The sequence below is a fragment of the Musca domestica genome, unplaced genomic scaffold (assembly GCF_030504385.1).
Source record: "Musca domestica strain aabys unplaced genomic scaffold, Musca_domestica.polishedcontigs.V.1.1 8, whole genome shotgun sequence".
NCBI lineage: Eukaryota > Metazoa > Arthropoda > Insecta > Diptera > Muscidae > Musca > Musca domestica.
In genome coordinates, this window is record NW_026712409.1 from 1121907 (window position 1) to 1142062 (window position 20156).

Consider the following 20156-nt stretch of genomic DNA (forward strand, 5'->3'; position numbering starts at 1 on the left):
AAGACAAGCCTAACACGCTGGGTGTGGTAAGTGACATATGTATGTTAGCGTCCTAAAATACTTTATTTGGTTAAAAAATCAATATTAGGTACATCGTACATACATGAGTACGGGGCTACCCCAAGCAATGCATTCCCAGCACGATTTGACTGTAGTTGTTCTACAGTAATGAACAGTGATTGAGCTGGCTGTCCATGCAGCCAAGAGAAAAGTCAGCGAGAGGGCCGCTTTATTTTGTTTATTTTTTCGTGTCATACAATACCCAGCCAAATGTTTAATACCAAAGAAGTATTTCAATAATGAACTCAAGTGATTCCAAACTACAACATCGTGGTTCAGAAAAGTTATGATACGGCCAGAAAGTTGACTCGTTCGCATCTTGATCATGTCTGGTGCAACACCCAGGATTTTGAATCAGTTTGATTTTCCTGAATAAAAAAGTATTGGTAAATAAAATTCATGGTAAATTTTTACGTTTTAGAGTAAAATTTTTGTAAAAATATAAAATAAAATGAACAAATTAAAAATTGTGACTTCATTGTGAACTATTTTAATTTTATTTTACTGAAATAATGCTACAACACGTTAATTCAAAAGATGTGAACACTATGGAAGATGGTCTGTATCCTATTCGATAGAATACATTTAAATTTATTTTTAAATAACTTGAGCAAAAATATAAAATTCAGTAATATGAAGGAATTCCAACTCGGTACAGATTGCCTAAAAACAAAGAGTGGAATCAGTTCTTCATATACAAAAGGCTTTTCTCAAATTTATAAAAATGCCGATCTTGGTTTGTTCATTTTTCGCCGCTCTTTTTTGCATTAAAACATTTGGTTGGGTATGTGCATGATTCCTCTCAATTAAAAAAAAAAACGGAAACTCTCTTAAGTTATCCGAAATATGTAAAAATATACACAGCACTTGGGTAAAGATAACAAAGTATTGCCGTCCAAATTAAACGACGGGATATAGATACCTAACATTTTCTAATGATATTAACTATTAGCGGCAGTAAATAAAGTATAATTGGTTTAAAGTAAACGTACACAATGGTTGATGTATGCATGTAGGTTATGAAATGTTGTCCCACTACTATTTACCGAATTAAATTTGAAAGCTCTAACTGGATGAGTTTTAGAGATATCAATATGAATATTTGATAGAAATATAAAATGAGATAGATAGAAGATAGACAGGTAGAAATAAGCTGTGATTCGATTGATTAAATTGATCAATAAGTTTTCAATAATTCTTTCTTCTGTTTTGAGATACGTCGATTGTGAAATTTGTTTTCATAGATAACGAACTGCCGAGGTTAAAGCCGCTGCTGATGTTGATCTTATTAGCGCTTTTTATCGATCTCATTTATGCTGTTCAAATTAAAAGAAATCATTTAAAATTTTATTTATTCTCGTTTATTTAGAGGCATTAAGAGGTAAATAAATGTGAACATAACATTTTTATACTATTTATATTATTTTTGTTTTTGTTTTACTCATTTTAATCACAGCAGTCTTTATGTAATTTACGCCTTATATAGCTATTCTTACTCTTACAGAATTTAACTAAAAATGATATCAAATGAAAGATGGGTTTGTGGAAGAAGACGGGACATTATCAGAAAAAAGATTCAATTACAATTTTAAAATTAATATAATTATAACGATAAGGAATACTGCTTAACAGCAAGATATTATGTACATAAATGTGCTGATATAACTTCAAACTTGAAAGGAAATAAACATCGTTAGCTCTTGCAGTTTGCCTGGAATGTTACTATGTTAATGTTATGACTTAAATAAAATTGCTTTCGACCAATATATGTGGATTGGTTGTTTCCGATAGGTGTAACTGTGCATCATTGCAAAATGAAACAATAATTCACATTACTTACAGGACTAAACGAATGTCTTAGAGGACACCCACACTCATATTATGTTAAATCTACTGCTTTGAAATTAATCCTATATTACGCATTATTCTAAGGGGAAAAACTACGACTATATTACAAATTATACATAGAACAATTGACTTTGACGATCTTAAAACAATTACATTGTGAATTTGAACACTGCACATCATCTTTTCAAAGTGAAGGTGGTAAATATTATCTGAAATCATTTGAAATGGCCTTGCTAGTGCAGCTTTAGTGGTTTTATGACTTGCGAACAGCCAGAGTAATAAAATAAAAGCGTTCTAGCACGAGTCAGGATGAATTTCATTTCGGTGTTACAATGACTTGTGGGCAAGATTGACCATCTTGTGATTGTTTTTTTTTTTAATGTCTATAGTCAATATTGACATGAAACGTATGGAAATTTAGTTTGAAGACTTGGTGTACTTTGGCTTGGAAGTAGATCTTGAATGCCAAACCAATTCTATTTTCTTGATGTGCAAGGGCTTGAAATTTTATTATACCAAATGCATTTTTATTTCGTCAAGGTTCGCAAAAATAAATGTTGTACTGTCATTTACCGTTAATCAGTAATATTTCGTATTAGTACTAGCTGTACACACTTAGGGGGGACAACTTTACACAGGGTTTTGATGGGGACAAATCGTTCGTATTTATATAATTATCAGTTTAAATTTGTTTTAAATGTATCGTATTATCCGCAAAATTAAATGGTATATGATATGATAACCTTTAACAAAGATTACGGAATTCGAATGTTTAACCAACCACTTGTTGGATATTGAGTTGGTTTATAAGTTGTTGGCACAATTTGCCATATTCAAACTGATCGCCGGATATTCGCCTTAGTTTGATTCCCTTTCCTGAACTCTGGCTGTCACGACTTCGGCCTTCGCACACTTGCACTTCTATTTGCAAACCTCCGGAATATTCTAGACTAAGATTAGTTGTTATGTAGGATGGAGATAGGTCCAAAGAGAAGGTGCTGGAGCCTTCTGAGAGAGCTCCTGCAGCAGGCCTGAACTGAGTCCAGCTGGATGGACAATTGGAAACTGACGGAGGCGTTTCAACGGTGTGTAAAGTAAATCCTTTTGGAGGCATTGTTGAATCTATTGTTTGTTTAATCATTTCGAGAATTCGTGTAGTGTCTAAATTGGAACATTCGTAGGGAAGGGGAACTTCATAACACATGTCCTCAGACATACGACGTGATTCGCACATAGAATCTGGTGTTAAATGACCCTCGGTGTGATCCCCTACCTCGGAGTGCGAATCGGACTTGAATCCCGAAGATGCGGAAGGTTCTTGGCTAGGCGATAAATTATTGGAGTCGTTGCTTAAGGAATCATCGGAGAAGCCAAGAGATTTGTCGCTGCCTCTTCTATCCACCGACGTTGCAGTCGGCACGTTTGGTTCCGTCTCTAGGGTCATAGTTTTAACCACATTCCCACGGGCTATCGTTGGCATGTCATTCGATGTTTCTGTTATCATTAGGTCTTGAAGCGACATTAATGAAATGACATGGTGTTCAGACGAATCCGAACTGTTTTCGTTACTAAATTGAGAAGATTGTGCAACTAATGTTATTTCGCTGCCCTGAACATCGGTCAGACAAATCTGGGGATGTGATGGTTGCTGTCCTGGCGATACTACCTCTTCTGCGGACGATAACGTTCCAGAAGATGGAGTAGGAGTTATACCACCAGTGCATCCCGCGTATGGCGTTCCAGTTGTTATTGTGTGACCCATTTGGGTTGTGGCATTTTCTTCTTGTATTATACATAAATTTGGTGATGTTGGAGGTGTTGTGACCACCCTTATAGGCTGAGCAGGCGATAAATTCAAAGGTTTCATATCGTAATATGTTGATGGTGGCAGAAACCAGTTCTGCGACACATACGAACCTACAGGTGTTTGCGAATCATCTGACGAACCGACATCCATAGACAAATCCAGGGGTTGCAATGCTGCAGCAGCTATTTCGCTGGCCGCAGACGTTCCTCGGGTTATTGAGCCGCCACCTCCCGTTGTTAAATACGAAATACCCTTCGTGATTTGATGTAATGGCGATGAACCACCGCCGCCTGTTGTAGTCCCACTACTTGCACCCGGCATTCCAGCATTTGCCAAGGACGTGCCGCTAAAATTACCACTGCTTTTCAGCGCTATTGAAAACGGTTGTGCGTAACAGGAACCTAAGATGGCGTTCATATGCAAGCTTCCAGCTAAATTCATGTTATTACCAGCAACATTTTGGTAATATTGGGACGAGCTATTCTGTTGCATTATTGGACCGCTGGTTGTTATGCAAATACCACTTTCTTTCAATGGACTGTTCGTTTGTTCGCCGAAACTATTCAAAGTTGACATTGAGAGCGGAGATGTACTGGAACTATGCACCTGCTGCAGCTGGGGATGAGCTCCGAAACCCTCTGAAGAACTGTTTCCATGTGCTGCTAACCCCAAGAGTTGAGCCATATCTAAAGGAACTTGCCTAGTGGATATTATATTACTTGCTATCTCCATACTGATCCTCTGCTCTTTAATTAACTGGTCTAATATCGGCACAACGGTTTTAAGAGCCTCTGATGGGATTTCGATGTCATGTGAGGCCAATGTCGACGGTGTTCCAGTGCGACGAAAAACATTGTTGAAACCAGAATTTTTCCCATGTATTGGAGAACCTTAAAGAAAGTTAGACAAGTTAGCAAAAATCTTTCCTGATATATAACAATTCGATGTGCTTTAAACTAAAGCGAAGCTATTCGTATTCGCATGAAACGTATTACAGGAATAGTATTACAGAACCTTTTACAGCATACACACATAAGGACATTTTTCAAAATTAAAAATAAATAAACGAATAAAAGCACATGTGTATTTAAAATTTCATAATTATGTCAATGTACCTGGTAAACTTATTGAGTTTTCCAAAAGTGGGGGGCTGGGTGCTGCCAAAAAGTTGCGCTGTGCAATTCCCTTCTGAAGATACTGACATTCTTGCAATGGTCCTTGAAATTGTGTCTTCGATCCCTCGGATGCTCGACGTACAGGACTATATCGACCTACAAACAAACGAATGATTAGTAAACATATAAATGCGATTTTTAGAGGGGAACACAACGAAAATAAAAGGCAGAAATTAGGCAGTAAGTATAATTCAAAAAGTTAGCCGATGTTTATGTTGTTCCAGTTCTATGTTTATTAGAGTTGGAAACAATAATAATTTGACCAAGTTGTGCAAAATGGTAACAACAATCTTAAGCGGTTTGTCTTGAAATTTACTCAAGAGTGTCAATTTTTTATTTTTTTTTTTAAGATTCTTTGACCATTTCCTAAAGGTGTGTATATATATTGTGAACTCATGGTTAGCCGTACATATTCCATAATACGGGAAGTATTTAAGTTTCAGTTTCCATGATTCAACCCGCAGCCGCTAAAACCACCATCTCAATATCTATAAAAACCGATTGGGGCTGTCACCTATACAGAGCAAACAATACAACTTACCAACTTCTTGAACGGGTGGTAATTTCCCAGACTTGTTATAAATGCGTCTATTGTTATAGGAAACAGTCGCCGAACTTGCGGTTGCTGTGGGGTTTATGGGCATTGTTGTTGTACTTCCAAGGACTGAAGTGCTCGCGACAGGGTAGTTACAATTATTAGTCGAACTATTGAATGAAGAATTCACAACGGAAGGTGGAGATAAACTAAATCCACCCGAATAATTGCATTGCATTTTTAAAGCTGGAGGCATATAATTACGATTCATGCGAGATTCGACCTCACGAATAAGCTCCGGACTTATGACTTTTTACAAAAATATTTTTTATAAATTATAAAGCAATACGTCAAGCAATTCGTCGGCAACGCGCATGTGTTTTGTGTTTCAAATTTGTTGGGTATGTTTGCCAAGCGTCGTCAAATAAATCAGAAAACATAAAAATATAAAAAAAAACAAAAACAAAACAAATTAACAAAATAAAAATGAACTTAAAATTCGGAAATGGTAAGCTTGAAATGGGATTCATGCACGCAAACGTATGTTTGAGCTTAAATAAACAAAATTTTCTAATTACCCGGCGGTCGTTCTGTCACAGTAAGTAGACCTGTGCGTCTGGTTCGCATGCCGGTGCTAACTCCAGTGGCATTTGGTATTCCGGCCGGTGTTTGGAGTTTGGAATTAATGCCACATTGGTCTCCCGAATGATGGCTAAGCGATAAATCTTCGGTACAACCGACCGTATGGCGCTTTCCCCTCATTTGCATGTACCTATAAACATCTGCTTCGTAAAAAAGTTCTCAAATACAGATTTGAAACATTTCTATCACCTTTGAATTTCTTCGGGTTTTTCATCAAGATTTATGCTGGCGGTTTCTGTAGGGATTCTGTTAGCGGCACTGGCAGTAGGAATTAGTTCATTGTTGGTTCCCGTGTTTGGGTGCATAAAAAATGTTTCGTTTTGTTCGGAAGGCCTGTCTACAGTAGAAGACTGGTGACCAGTTGTAAAACTGTAAGGCAAGTTGGCTCCGCCATCTGAAGCTCGTCGGTTGAAGGAACCGGCTTAATGAATAGAAGGTTGTTTAGATATATTAAATGACTTTATTTCTTGAAAAGGTGTACTTACTTGCTCCCATTACCAACGGTGGTTTCAACAAATGCTGATCTTTTGTGGTCAGATAATGTAGAGGTTGGTTTTGCAAGGTCGGCAAATTGATGGGTGGATATGGATAAGATTGTTGTTCGTCTTTCGAAGGTTCATATTTAAAGTTCAAGGCTATAACATTTGTATCCTGAAGGGCGTGTTCGTGAGCAACATCGCCTGGCCCCACCGTGTGTCGCCTTGTGTTGCCATTGCCTTGGCTTGTGGAAGGTGTTGTGCATAGTTGATTTTGGTGTAAATTCTGAAATGCAATTGAAATTAAATAAATTTTAAAGTTACAACGAGTTAAGTGGTCGTCCACGTATATTTTTTTAAAAAATTCTTCCTTTCAGAAGCTTAATTTTCTGTCCAATATTTTCTACAGTAAAATTGTAAGAACAACTCTGCGATAAGTACATACCTCGTTTGGTCCTTTCATGCGTTCCAATTCAATGTCACTACTAAACTTTTCCAATTCAACATTAATATCGGTCCACGGGTACGTCGATTCGGGTTGGGCCGCGTTTGTATTTACAAGAGGGCTTAAACGGTCCAATGAATCTTGTTGCAGAGGTTCAGATCGATCTACCATTCCAGTCGTAATGCTGGTTCGAGACCTGTCAAATGTACAATCTAATATTGCGGCAAAATAGGAATTTATGTAAACTAACCTGGCTCTATTTGCGTGCTGCTGTATTTTCTGATGCTCACGTCGTTTCTGCTCCAATTTGTCATACAATAAATAATATATGGCGTAGATATTATCGAAACGGTTCTCGTGAACAGATTGGGCGATTTTATCTGCTGTCAATCCGGACAACTGCAACATATGAGATACAACAACTGTGTCTAAGTTCGGTACCGATGTAGTTTGTCCACTGGATGGAACGTCGGAACTCAGAAGTGGTGTTTGCGAACAATCCCGTTCAACTTCGTTCATCCATTCGCTCACCCAGCGGTGCTTCATCACTTGTTTGATGGTATAACGTTTCTCGGGTTCCACCACCAACATGTTGCGTATGAGGTTTTCACAATCTATAACAAAACCAGACAAATTGGAATCCGATATATTGGTGGGCTGTGTAAAAGATTCACTCACCCTGGGACATAAAATATGGAATGCGAAATTTGCCAGTTACCACTCGACTTTTCAATTCTAATAACGTTTTTCCGTCGAATGGCAACGCCCCGCACACCATTGCATAGAGCACTACTCCTAAACTCCAGATATCTGCTTTGGGTCCGTCATATTCTAGGCCCTGAAAAACTTCCGGCGCAGCATACGGGGGCGACCCACACCATGTAGTAAGGGGACTACCATCTTCGTAATGATTGCTAAATCCGAAATCAGCCAGCTTGATGTTCATATCCTTGTCAAGCAACACGTTCTCTGCCTTAAGGTCACGATGGACCACTCCCTTGCGATGGCAGTAATGAACCGCCGAGACTAACTGCGAAAAAACTCTTGCCGCCTCGGGCTCCTTCATTCGTCCATTATCGACAAGATGATCAAAAATCTCCCCGTTAGCAGCATACTCCGTTACCAAATATATCATGGTTTCCGATTGCATTACTTCGTATAGACGTGTTATGTGTTGGTGTCTAAGCGTTTTTAAAATAGATATTTCTCGGTAAGTCTTTGCCAGGTACTCCTCATTGAGACAAGTTTTGTCTATTATTTTTATAGCGACCTAAAAATATTTCGGAATTTATTATTGTGATGGCATCATAAATGGAACATGGCAATGTTCTACCAAGAAGAAAAATAGAATATTTTTTGAAAATTTTCCTTGATTTCTTGATTGGCTTCAAGATAGGGATCTTGCGTATTTGGGTAATATGGCCGTATAAAACATACTACCATTGCGAGGATGGTGAGTATTTTTGTGTGGCACGTGAGGTATTAGGTAAGGGGCTAAATTTCGAAGTGTACTAACCATGTTTTGACAATACCTCTATAGAAAATGTCCATTCAAGGGAACGGCATTAACCTTCCCAAGAACATGTAGGGTCAATTTTGGTACATCCTAAAGGAGGGAACGAAAAGTAATGCAATCTGTGTCTGCATCGAGAGATATGTGATTTTCCCTGCTAGCTTAACGTCTATATAATTTAACAAAGGACGGCGTCGGTCGGATGTAACGCAACCATTTGAGGGACTTGATGAATATTTAACATGATGACAGTGTACTTCGTACCGCTCCTTATTTCTGAAGGAGAACAACAGATGCAGATCAAAGTATCATAGATTCGAGCAGAATGTTATGTTGCTATGATGCGTAAATTGACTGATTATGAAATATATGAGAAATAGGTTTCAATTTTTTTGAATTTAACGGTGTTAGGACTAGTGTTGCAGTCTGACATCAGGTGAACCACAGAATTCGGTTTTATACACCGTTCTAGATAAAGATATATTTTGAGTTTTCATGAAAAAAATGAATTTTTGCACAAGAATTTGTTTTTGTTTTGCCGTGAAAATGTGCCTTTCTTGAGGGTATTCGATACAAATGCAGAACGCTATAGTTGGATTATTACAAAGTCTTTTATTGTGGAATAGCAACGGAGACACCATTGGCCTGTCGATAACCTAACTGCATTTCGTAGCTTACTTACCTCCGAGGGGGTTTTTTGCCCAGATGCATTTACCAGGCTTAACAATAATAATAACTTCTATGTATGTCATAAGAAAATTAAAATTAAAAGCTCAAGTGTTTGCAAGGAACGCTTAATCAGTGTTGCGCGTTACCCAAACAACAAGCAACGAGGGAGTAAAATTCCAAGTTCTACAAAGAATCAATTACAATTGAATTGATTTTTTTAAATTCCATCATGATTTGCATAGTACCCCAAGACTTTAACTGCAGCGTGTTGTACCATGATATGGAGAAGAATGTGTCGCCTCAGACAAAGAAATTGATAAGGTTGTTTCTTAAAAACAAAGATAGGCCGGTTATAAACCAGCGCTTACTGATAATTTAAATATTGAGCCAGCAGATGTATATTCCGACAAGACAGTTCGGTCGCTCAAGTCTTTGTTGAAAGCAACTAATGAAAGTACCGTGATGTGGTTTATTAGCGCGTTCTTTGCGAGTGCTCTTTTTCTCGTCGGTCTTTATGTCTACTTAACATGGCACTTTGATCACTGGCGTAAAAGGGGAATTCCAGGTCCAAGCCCCCAAGTACTGGTTGGCACATTTCCTGGCACTGTTTTGGGAAACAGGAGTCTAATTTATGATCTCGATGATATATACAAGTAGGTAATGGTAAAATACTAAAATATCGGAAAATATTGTTTTCGTTAAAGGAAGTTTAAAGGACTAGCACGATTCGTTGGTGTTTTCATGACGAGAAAACCGCAATTGCTAGTGCTTGATCCGCAATTGTGCAAGGACATTTTAGTTGGCAAATTTCAGTGTTTTCAAGACAACGAATCATCAAAATGGGTAAGAGTTCAACCATTCATAATTCTAACAAACATGGCATCATAATTATAATGCAGATGGATCGCCAAAGGGAACCAATATCTGGAAGTAATCCGTTTGTCCTGCCGTCATCAGAATGGAGAACCCAAAGAGCAGAAATCGTGTCGGGATTAACAAATATCAAGGTTCGTAAGTAATTCCCTAGACAAACTAATGAAATGGGCCACAGCCTTGAGGCTCATGGATAATTTTTGCAAAATAATGTTTTTCAGATTAGAAATATGTACCCTATTATCGATTCCATTGGAACAAAGCTAGTCCAATATCTTAGGAACATGGCGACAAGCGGAGAGTTCGACATTAATGCCAAAGAGGTATGCAAATTAATAAAAATGTGATGCTTTCACAAATTATATCGGTCGATAGGTGTCCTTGCGTTACACAGCAGAAGTTGTTGCCGATGTAGTTTGGGGTATAGAGACTGACAATTTCAAAGCAACCAGTCGGGAACATGACTCGACGTTTTTCGACATGTCCAAACGCATGATTGCTCAAACGTTTAGAGCGTTTAAATATTTTTTTGTCGCGGGCATATTTCCCGCCATACGATCCATTTTGTATGTTCGGTTCTTCCCCGAGGAGACGGATAGTTTCTTCTTAAAATTAACTCATTTCGCATTGCAATCCAGGCATCAGTCACCAATACGCAATGATTTTCTGCAGCATATGCTGGAGCTGCAGCGCACCAGGGGGCTGAGTGATACAGAAATATTGGCCCACCAGTTAACATTCCACTTTGATGGCTTCGAAACGTCCGCAACCCTAATAAGCCATTGCTTATTGTTGGTAATAGCTAAAAAAACGTCCTCGTATAAATTAATAACAACAATTGCATTTCAGTTGGCCAGAAATACAGATAAACAGGAGCAACTGCGAGCAGAAATAAGGGACCATATGATTGCCAACAGTAATGTTTTGGATTTCCCCAATTTAATGAAACTTCCCTATTTGGAGCAGTGTGTCGCAGGTAACAATTTTTGTTCATACATACAAAAACTAATTTTTATTTTTGGCGTTTTATGTCTGTTTGGCAGAGACTCTGCGCATCTTCACACCTCTACCATTTATGACTAAGCTCTGCACAAAAACATGTTCATTCGAAAATACCGACGGAGTTAATTTGACTGTGCAACCTGGAGACGTTTGCATGATTTCATTACATTCTATTCATCATGATGCGGAATATTATCCACAGCCGGAGGACTTTTTACCAGAGAGATTTTCGCAGGCAAATGGCGGAACAAAAAAATTTAAGGATATGGGCATATATATGCCTTTTGGTGATGGTCCACGCATTTGTTTAGGTAATCCGTTTCTAAAAGATATTTTAACCCCTTGTCAAAAGTTATTTCTCAAATTTTTTAAATACTTTTGTAGGCGTAATTCATTGATCATGCAGCACTTAAAAAATAATGTGCTACAATTTAGTTTAGAGTAAAAACAAGTATTAAGTGTTACATGAGAATGATATTACCATACAACTTCCCATTATAGTGTATGCCACAGCCTCTAGGTTATATTTTGAATTATTTTGTGTATAAAGATCGTGGATATTATAAAATTCACCTAGAATATAAATATTTTCGCAATATTTTGACAACACCAATACGAATTAAACCTCAGCCTCATGTAAAGCACCAATACCAACATTCGATTGGCGGCCGATCTTGCTGGAGAAATAACTTTTTGTGCTTAGGAATTTGATTTTTACATTTTTGTCGTATTTCGTAGTCGTAGTCGCTGAATTAACCAAGGCGCCTTTAACAAGTTGTACTTTATTTTTTAGGAATGACGTTCGGTCTAGCACAGACGAAAGCTGCCATTGCAAATATAATTATGAATTTTGAACTGACGGTTAATGAGCGAACACGCAAGGACAATTACCAATCCGCTCATGGCTTCATTACTGGCTTAGATGGTGGTATATTTTTAACGCTGAAAGGACTCTAGATGAAAGTCTAGTTGGCAATATAAAAATTACACTTTTGTAATCACACCAAATATATGAATATGAACAAAAAATGAAATCATATAAAATGTAAATGTAGCGTCAATACTATTTTTCCACGTTGATAAGGAATGGCATATAACATATGCAACAACAACAACGCAGTCAAAAGAAGGTGGTTTGTTTATGAAATGTAAACAGTTTTGAGATATATAGCAACCGATAGGAAAGTCATGTTAACATTCGTAACAACAGTTAATAGCAACTTACGCTACAAATTAGTTTAACTGTTTACAGGTATTGACCAATTGGCTCAATCCAGTTTAAGTTTAGTAAACACAAATTTATTAATTAAAATAAAACAAGGTACTGAAAAGAAACATTAGACATTTTAACAAAACATTACAATTTTAAGAATTTCGTGCATCACTTCAATGTCCACTTACATGTTAAGAAAAAGAAAAGACTCAATAAAATTGTATTGGCAATAAATATATGCCAATTGGATTTCTTTCCCAATTATTTATTTATGCTGTATCTACTTTTACAACTCACAGGATAGACATGACCAAGACGAAGACCAATACGGCACTGTTATGCGAACTAACTCGTTTGAAAGCTCAACAAAAATACCTCGAAGCAAACCAAATAAAACTCACGCCCGAAAATATTTGCAGCTACAACGGCGCATACGACCCTTCAACAGCAACGGATGCATGCAATCATGTTTTGAACGCCATTAATGAAATCAACCTTTTGAAATCCCAACAAGACAATGAGGTCAACAAGTTTCGGCTAACATTACGAACCTCTGCTAAGGACATATATCGAGAATTACAACAGTTGCGCGATGATATCAAACCTGAAAACTGTACAGAAAACCTATCGCTCGATTCTATGCGGAGAAAAATTGTCGACATCAGCACCTTGATTGACGGGCTTAAAATAAAAAACACAAACGAACTTAAAACGCTGCAGAGTCAGTACAACGATTCCGAAAAGTATGCCGCCACTTCAGCCTAATTTTATTTGTACCGAGAAATATTTATGAATGCATGATAAAATTACACTGGCAAACAAAAAAATACTGAAAGTCTATCATGTTCCTCACATTATAAAATCTCGCTCAGTTAACTCAAAAGGTAAATTTGGTAAAGGTCATTAAAAAAAACAGATCTTGCATTTTACTTATATCCATGATAAAGTTGAGCAGTAAGCAACTGAAAAGCAGCAAAACTTACAAAAATGGTTACGTACCTTTGTTTTGGTGACAATGTTGGATGCTAGCTTAACAACTGCAAAGTTTCCTTTTCCAATTGTTTTTTCCAAATCGTAACATCCAACTCTTAACAGCTTGTCCAAAGATATTTTGCTAGTGGAGGGCATTTTGTAACTTTGTGTCGTTGACATCTTGGAGCTATGAAAATGTACTTCTTAAAATGATGTGATGTTTGTGCGATTTTTTTACTTAATCTGCTGATCGTATTATCGCCACATTATCATTGGGCGCTGCCCACTACCTACCGCGCCTTTACTTCTTCGTTAGTGTATTTCATCAGCACATAATTGCGCTAATTGTTCTTATTGGCAAATATCATATACTTCAGCGGATTTTACGGCAGAAGGCAATGCGTTTAAAAATCCTTAGCACAAGTCTGTCTAGTTTTTCTTATGTGCAAAAAAGTTTCCTTTGTTTTCGTAATTGCCATAAACATTCAATGTTTTTTTGCATTTCAAAGCATAGTCCAATTTTTACGGAACTGCATGCAGCCATATTTCAATTCTCTGGATATTTTTCCGTATTTAAAACCCTGAAACGAAATACCAAAAAAATAATATTTTTAGGACATGCTGGAATATGGAAATCATTTCGGAAAGATATCAACAATATCATTTGTATTGATATGATGTACAAACGTAAATGTTTTATTTAAACTTTAATAATTTTAAAGCCCCAATTTGGATACTTTCAAAAATGTATCAATCAGGTATGTGATGGAAACCGATTCAACTCGATTTGAGGAATCGGAATTAAATAAATGTAGTAGGTATTCCATAAAAGGATTTATCAATTTTGATATATAGTCAATCTTTCCATGATAAAAACAAGTCAAAATGGTTTCCATCACATACCTGGTTATATAATATCTAAAAAATCAGTTAAACTTAAATAAATAACTACAACCAAGAAGCTACAGAATTAAAAAAGCTTTCTTTCACAAAATCTATGATCAAGACAATACACATATTTACATGGATGGCGTTTACATAGATTTTCAAATATCTTTTCGGATAATCATCAACGGTCATTTGATAAGAATAGAATACAAAGTCGTTTTCAGGCCATGTTTTAAAAAACCTTCTTCCCTCACATTTAAAAAAAAATTAAGATAACATCCAAAGGCACATTGGAGAAAAAACACCCGTATTTATTAAACTGAAAATTTAATTGATTGACAACATTTTCAGAATAATTGACTGAGTATTTTTACTATTAATTTCTTCTAGTGCTTTCGTTGAGCTGAGTTCAGGTCAACACTTGGTTGAAATTTGGCATTACTTCAATTTCTATTACAACATTAGTTTATACCCTCTCGAATAATAACAAAATCGAATGCACATACAGGGGGAGATAAAAAACTTCAACTTCAGACTGATGTCATTTCTAAGCCACTCGTCCGACAGCTCTTTAAAATAATTCCAATGAGAGCTCATTATATTGTTTAAAAATGTACAAAAGCATTTTGGTGAGAATTTTCCAGAAAAAAAGTTATTCGTGATGGAATTGTAGCGTGATAGTGTGATTTCTTTATATTTGACTGGAAAACAACAAGTGGCTATTATTAGAGCACTCCAGCATTTAAATGTGAATAAATCTTGTGTCTCGTACCATCGCTCGTTACCGTGATACTGGTAGTGTAGCCCGACGTTAAGGAAGTGGACGGAAGAAAACAGCAACATCAGCAGAAATGGTTCGAAAAGTAAAGAAGCGACTTGATCGAAACCCGCATCGCAGTGGCCGAAAAATGGCTCGTGAGCTTAACATATCACAATATCTCATGAGCTCGGGGTAATGCCATTGAAATTCCAAAAAGTCAAGAACTTACACCGCAACATAAAAAATAGACTCAAGAAATAGACCGATGAGAAAACATTCTCTGTCCAGCAGTTTGTAAACAAACAAAATGATCGTGTTTACTTGCCAAAGAGGTCAGCTGAAAATGTGCACCTTCGGTTGACCACCAGAACTCAAACGCCGCCATAACAGCCGATGGTCGCTCTCGGCTCGTATTTTTCGACCGTGGCATCAGAATAAATGCGGAATTTTATCGCGAAAATATTCTGGAAGGTGTACTAAAGCCTTGGGCACGCAAACATTTTGGTCGCAGACCTTGGACATTCCAACAGGAATCACCACAGTCGCACTCAGCACGCGCCACCCATAAATGGTTACAAAATGAGGTTCCTCGCTTCATTTCCAGCGCACAATGGCCACCAAAATCAAATTGTATCTGGAGTATTTTGGAAAGCAAGGTTGGCACTAAAAAATACCAAAGTTTTTGTACCAAGCGCTTCTTCTGGAATGGTCCAAAACACCGCAGAGCTACATTCGGGCAGCGTGTGACGGTTTCATTGGCCATAATTCGTGCCAAAGATGACCAATTCAAATAAATCTAAACTTATTTTAAAATTCGATGCTATTTCCGACATTTTTTGCTTTAAATCAATAAAATTTAAAAAAAATGGTGTTTGATTTTGTATGGTGTTTGATTTTGTTGCAGTTGCACATTCACAAGGGATTAAGTAGACTACAAAATCCAAACAATAAACGGCTGTAAAAGCAAGTAAGTCCCTAATCACAGCATCACAGCATTCGAATTTAGCAAAATTGAGGTGCGGCTCTTCTATCTGGTCTCCACTCCAATAGATATGGTGGTGATTAAAACTCCATATATGTTTTGTAAACACACGAAAAGCCTTTCGAATGATGAACAATATTCCTAAATAGTCAAATGACAGACCTGGAGGGTCTCCACAAGGATCAAAACTATTCGCCTGCGAACATATCTCAAATCGGGAAAAAGAACAAATTTATTCTATACATTTGTATTGTATTTGTTCGTAGGCATAGGCCTGGGCTTACATACACACAATGAAATTCAATTGTGAATGCCGAAAATACGCAAGGATGGTTTTGGAGGTTGCTCCGCAAATCTGCTCTTTAAGTTGTAAAATTATTATCAATGAATGTTTCGTAGCATAACACCCACACTTATGTACATAACACCACCATTCAACGCAGTACTCTATCATGAATGGAACAAAAACAAGAACAACGACGTTTTCACACTAGCCCTTCGCCCTTCCTCGAAAGTAACTTTTACATGTAATAATGGATGGATAATGAATATACAAGAACCAACCTTCAACTCGACACCTCATGACGTGCTGAGGCTACAAATTCCAGTGCAGTTTTACGAACATGTATGATTTTCATTGGAATATCTCCAAGTCTTAAATAAGTTTCTTATTTACAAATTTTATTTTGTTAATTTTGCAATCGATTTTTTCTTTTTCATAGATTTTGCCCACTCACACACTTGTCTGCGCTTGTATCTTCGACAGACTTTATGATTGCATGCCACTCGATTCCATTTTTACAATTATATCGCAAGCAACACCGTTTTATCGCGAAGCAGTAACATTATTTACGACGGATAAATTTTCTAATCATTTAATAATATTAATATTTTTAATTTTTACTGAATAAATGAAATAATCGTAAAACAACGATGTCAACTGAACGAACGCGTGAAGGGACCTCAACGTCGACTTTGGTGCAATTTTTCGTAGTGTCCTCTTTTGACTTAATTTGTCTTTGGTTCTGTCTTCCCACAATATTTCTGGTTGGGTTTTTTAGCTTTACCAATTTCACTAATTCCGTAAGGGCAGCACTTTTTTAGTGTTCCTTTATACTTTCTTTCCAGTTGTACTGATATTTCGATACATGCACATTATTAGTTTCGATAATGGTAATTCAGAAAATTGAAAACTATCGATATTGATGCTTTTTTAATGTCCGATATTTTATTTTTTTATAGCGAAAAAAAAAAAATAATAAAAAAACAAGTAGATTCTTGCAGGTTTTGAAAAGCTTGTGATAATTGCTCTATTCCAGAACCTGCAAGTTTTGCAAATTTTTCGATATCGTAAAGGGAGAATGGGTTATTGTAGTAAAAACTTTTACATTCGTGAAGTTCTGGAACAGACCAAATACCTAAAAAGAAATATCGGTTGTTGCAGTACCTTTCTTACATTCTTGCAGGTTCTGAAGCAGAGCATTTCAGTCTGTTAGCACCTAGAGGTGTCTATCTTGATTATATTAAGTTGACACGCTACGTGATAACACAAGGTGGAATGTCCGCTGAAAACAAGAAAGGAAAAATACATCAATTTGTGTATTGACAAAATTAATTTTGACAGTGCGTATCTTGTGAGCGAACAACGCAGTTCATGTGGCGTTTCCACTGCACTTGATTCGCTCTCTATTCGTTGTTTGACCCTTAACTATGAAAAAACTACCTAATTCTTCACACAAAATTTCCTGAGCGAACACTCATATTTGTACGTTGTTCAAATCAAATCACTCTCAGAACAACGAAAAAATATGTCCCATCCCTAACAAATGAGAGCATTTATCGAAAAAATAAATTATGACATTTAAAAATAATAAATAGAAAAATTTAATGAAATTTTAAAAATTTTTAGGAAGACTGAAAATTATGAATGAAAACTACAATGTTGAATGGCGTATGTACATTCAAACGAAAGTAAATTTTGTTTTCTCTCTCATTCGAGGTACGCATTTGGTCCACGAGTTAAAATTTCTACAGAAAACTGCAAACAAAATAGTCAATATTTTCAAAATGTTTCTATCGGCATAAAAAATGTTTGACAAGTGTCTCTTCAGCAGAATTCAAAAATGGGAAAACACAAAAATATGTTCAAAATGTCAACATTTACACAAAAAGTTGAAAACGTGAATGAAAATTGTAAAATTAATGATATAATAAATCTTTGGGAGGAAAACAATAATTTCTTATATTCATATTAGTGAGAATTTCATGTATTTTCGTATACATTCCCTTTAAAATTAACAAACAATTTTTTTGAAAAAAGGAATTATTTTACTATGAATTACGAATCGTGCCGTATGAACGGGTTAATTCGTGTACCTAATTCTGAGAGCGAACAACGTTGTTCGGTTTCCAATGGAAACATTCTATCATATTCTAGTGCGAACATGCGAATTCTTCCGATGATATCGATAAAAAAACAATCAATCCATACTCGATATTGCAATCGATTGTTTGTCAGCTCTAACCCTGATACTTTTTTGACGCCATCGAATGTCAATATAAAATTTCGGATATTTAAGTAATTTTTGTTATATTATTTGTTTTCAAAGGTATTTAAAGTTTTCTGCTCGTTACAGGATTAATTGTTTATTGCGGACAGCCAGTGGGCCTTTTTCAAATAAGCAATTATCAGAAAAGATGGAACAGCATCAAAATGAGCAACAACATCAAGTCCGAACAACAGGTCGTATAAAGAAACCAAAAGCGGTGTTTGATCCATCGGACAATTATTTGCCCAGAGCACAGCGCTTGTCAATAGCCACACCTCCTGTTGCATCAGGTGGTACTGTAAGCGGCAGTAATCAACTGCAAGATCGTCGTGGGGCACATAGTCGAATATCGACAGCATCGTCCTCCGATGGTACTACTGCGTCCGCTGTGTCAGTATCGAAAGAAGTCTGTGTTGGATGCGGCAAGAGGGAATCAAAGCGTCCTGCGTTCGCATTCAAAAATCCACTAATCTCGTGTGTAGAATGCGAAAACAAAATTCATAAACTTTGCCTAAAAGTTGATTATGACGATTTTGACGCAGTGCGCCCGAACTACAAGTGTGAAAAGTGCTCACCATGTTCAGTTTGCAATGAGCGAGGTAATGATGATAACAGTGTGAGAGTCGCTGTAATATGTTCCACGTGTACAAAATTATTTCACAACGATTGCTTGCAATCGGGAGCCTTGAAGGCTGGAGAAGATCAGCCGCGCGATTGGAATTGTGCGAAATGTACATTGGATAGAAAAGAAACAAAAGATACCGATGATTTGCCAGTTAAAAAGATCCGCGAAATTATTGGTGGTGCTCAGGTGCAGGCCGTACACGCCAATAATAAAACAAATCATGCGGCGTCAACATTAGAATCGAACCTAAAACGTCCACACAGTGCAGAGATTCAAAAAAAGGTTGACGGTTGTTCTCTTGATGATGAAGACGGTTCGGCAAAGGAGAAACGCAGTAAAATTGTCAATTCCATCGAAACTACCGTAGAAGGTAGCGTAGATTCGCAATCAGTGAAATCACATTCACCGTTTTTGGAAAACGCTCGAAACAGCCCCAATAACGCATCTTGTGATGACATTCCGGATGTTCAGTTGGTGAAAAATTGGTCAGTGGACGACGTGTATGAGTACTTCTGTAAACAATTTCCCAAAGAAGCTTATATATTTAAAGATGAGGAGATCGATGGGCGCTCTCTTCTACTACTGAAGCGGAGTGATGTTGTAAAGAAGTTACCGCTCAAGTTGGGACCATCTCTGCGTATCTATAGTGCTATTTTGAAAATTCAAGCTCAATCAAACGATAACACCTTGGGCTGGAACTGCACACTTTGATCACGCCTAAATTTCGATCAATCACCATTTTTTTCATTCACTTTATTTTACATTTATTTAAATGTATTTTTCATATAATTTTCATTTGTCGACTTATTTTATTTCTATCCAAAATTATTTTAAAATTGAATTCCCAATAAAAATATCAATGTACAACAGGTTGTGTACAAAATTTTAAAATCATTACATAAGGTTAGTTTTCATTTTATTTATTTATATGTTGTAATAAAAAGCCATTTAGCAATTAAAAATATATAAAAATTTTCCATAATTTGTGACTGAGTACAGGGCGTGCTTGTAAGTCGTTGCAGCCACAGCACATTCGATTTTGAAATGTTTGCATTACCATCGCATTCTCAGGCTGAAGAGATTTTTAAACCAAATGGAATTTTCGTTGCATTTTTGGCAGTA

At 36.7% G+C, this 20156-nt stretch overlaps 3 protein-coding genes across 6 annotated transcripts; 2 read left to right on the forward strand and 1 right to left on the reverse strand.

The window, feature by feature from the left end:
- Positions 1-1398: 1398 nt before the first annotated feature.
- On the reverse strand, positions 1399-16827 carry LOC101900590 (uncharacterized). 4 transcript variants are annotated; one of them, XM_005176372.4, is made up of 11 exons: positions 16425-16826; positions 13258-13811; positions 7667-8258; positions 7239-7602; positions 6989-7184; positions 6553-6829; positions 6257-6488; positions 6004-6197; positions 5432-5734; positions 4831-4986; positions 1399-4605 (listed from the first exon to the last, which is right to left on the reverse strand). In XM_005176372.4, exons 2-11 carry the CDS (start codon positions 13408-13410, stop codon positions 2681-2683), a joined length of 4392 nt encoding a protein of 1463 aa, XP_005176429.1. In that variant the 5' UTR covers positions 13411-13811; positions 16425-16826; the 3' UTR covers positions 1399-2680. The 4 variants fall into 4 exon arrangements, with proteins under 4 accessions (XP_005176429.1, XP_019895400.1, XP_019895399.1 ...); XM_020039841.2 differs by having other exon boundaries at positions 6989-7602; positions 16598-16826; XM_020039840.2 differs by having other exon boundaries at positions 6989-7602.
- On the forward strand, positions 9317-12095 carry LOC101900413 (probable cytochrome P450 28d1). The gene is made up of 8 exons (XM_011297822.3): positions 9317-9823; positions 9875-10013; positions 10070-10177; positions 10265-10366; positions 10419-10838; positions 10893-11019; positions 11087-11356; positions 11839-12095. Exons 1-8 carry the CDS (start codon positions 9633-9635, stop codon positions 12000-12002), a joined length of 1521 nt encoding a protein of 506 aa, XP_011296124.1. The 5' UTR covers positions 9317-9632; the 3' UTR covers positions 12003-12095.
- A 1465-nt stretch (positions 16828-18292) lies between the features above and the next one.
- LOC101900883 (uncharacterized) lies at positions 18293-19936 on the forward strand. Its single transcript, XM_005176374.4, has 2 exons — positions 18293-18438; positions 18497-19936. Exons 1-2 carry the CDS (start codon positions 18305-18307, stop codon positions 19743-19745), a joined length of 1383 nt encoding a protein of 460 aa, XP_005176431.2. The 5' UTR covers positions 18293-18304; the 3' UTR covers positions 19746-19936.
- The last annotated feature ends 220 nt before the right edge of the window (positions 19937-20156 follow it).

What these genes read in the sequence shown, in the direction of transcription:
- LOC101900413 (XM_011297822.3), top strand. Translation starts at nt 9,633, where the DNA reads ATGTGGTTTATTAGCGCGTTCTTTGCGAGTGCTCTTTTTCTCGTCGGT. An exon ending in TTTGGAGCAGTGTGTCGCAG is followed by an intron (nt 11,020 to 11,086) that starts GTAACAATTTTT and finishes TCTGTTTGGCAG; the next exon opens with AGACTCTGCGCATCTTCACA. An exon ending in TGGTCCACGCATTTGTTTAG is followed by an intron (nt 11,357 to 11,838) that starts GTAATCCGTTTC and finishes TTTATTTTTTAG; the next exon opens with GAATGACGTTCGGTCTAGCA.
- LOC101900590 (XM_020039841.2), bottom strand. Translation starts at nt 13,410, where the DNA reads ATGTCAACGACACAAAGTTACAAAATGCCCTCCACTAGCAAAATATCT. An exon ending in GCATGAAAGGACCAAACGAG is followed by an intron (nt 6,830 to 6,988) that starts GTATGTACTTAT and finishes ATTGCATTTCAG; the next exon opens with AATTTACACCAAAATCAACT. An exon ending in ACCACCCGTTCAAGAAGTTG is followed by an intron (nt 4,987 to 5,431) that starts GTAAGTTGTATT and finishes GTTTGTTTGTAG; the next exon opens with GTCGATATAGTCCTGTACGT.
- LOC101900883 (XM_005176374.4), top strand. Translation starts at nt 18,305, where the DNA reads ATGCGAATTCTTCCGATGATATCGATAAAAAAACAATCAATCCATACT. An exon ending in ATAAAATTTCGGATATTTAA is followed by an intron (nt 18,439 to 18,496) that starts GTAATTTTTGTT and finishes TGCTCGTTACAG; the next exon opens with GATTAATTGTTTATTGCGGA.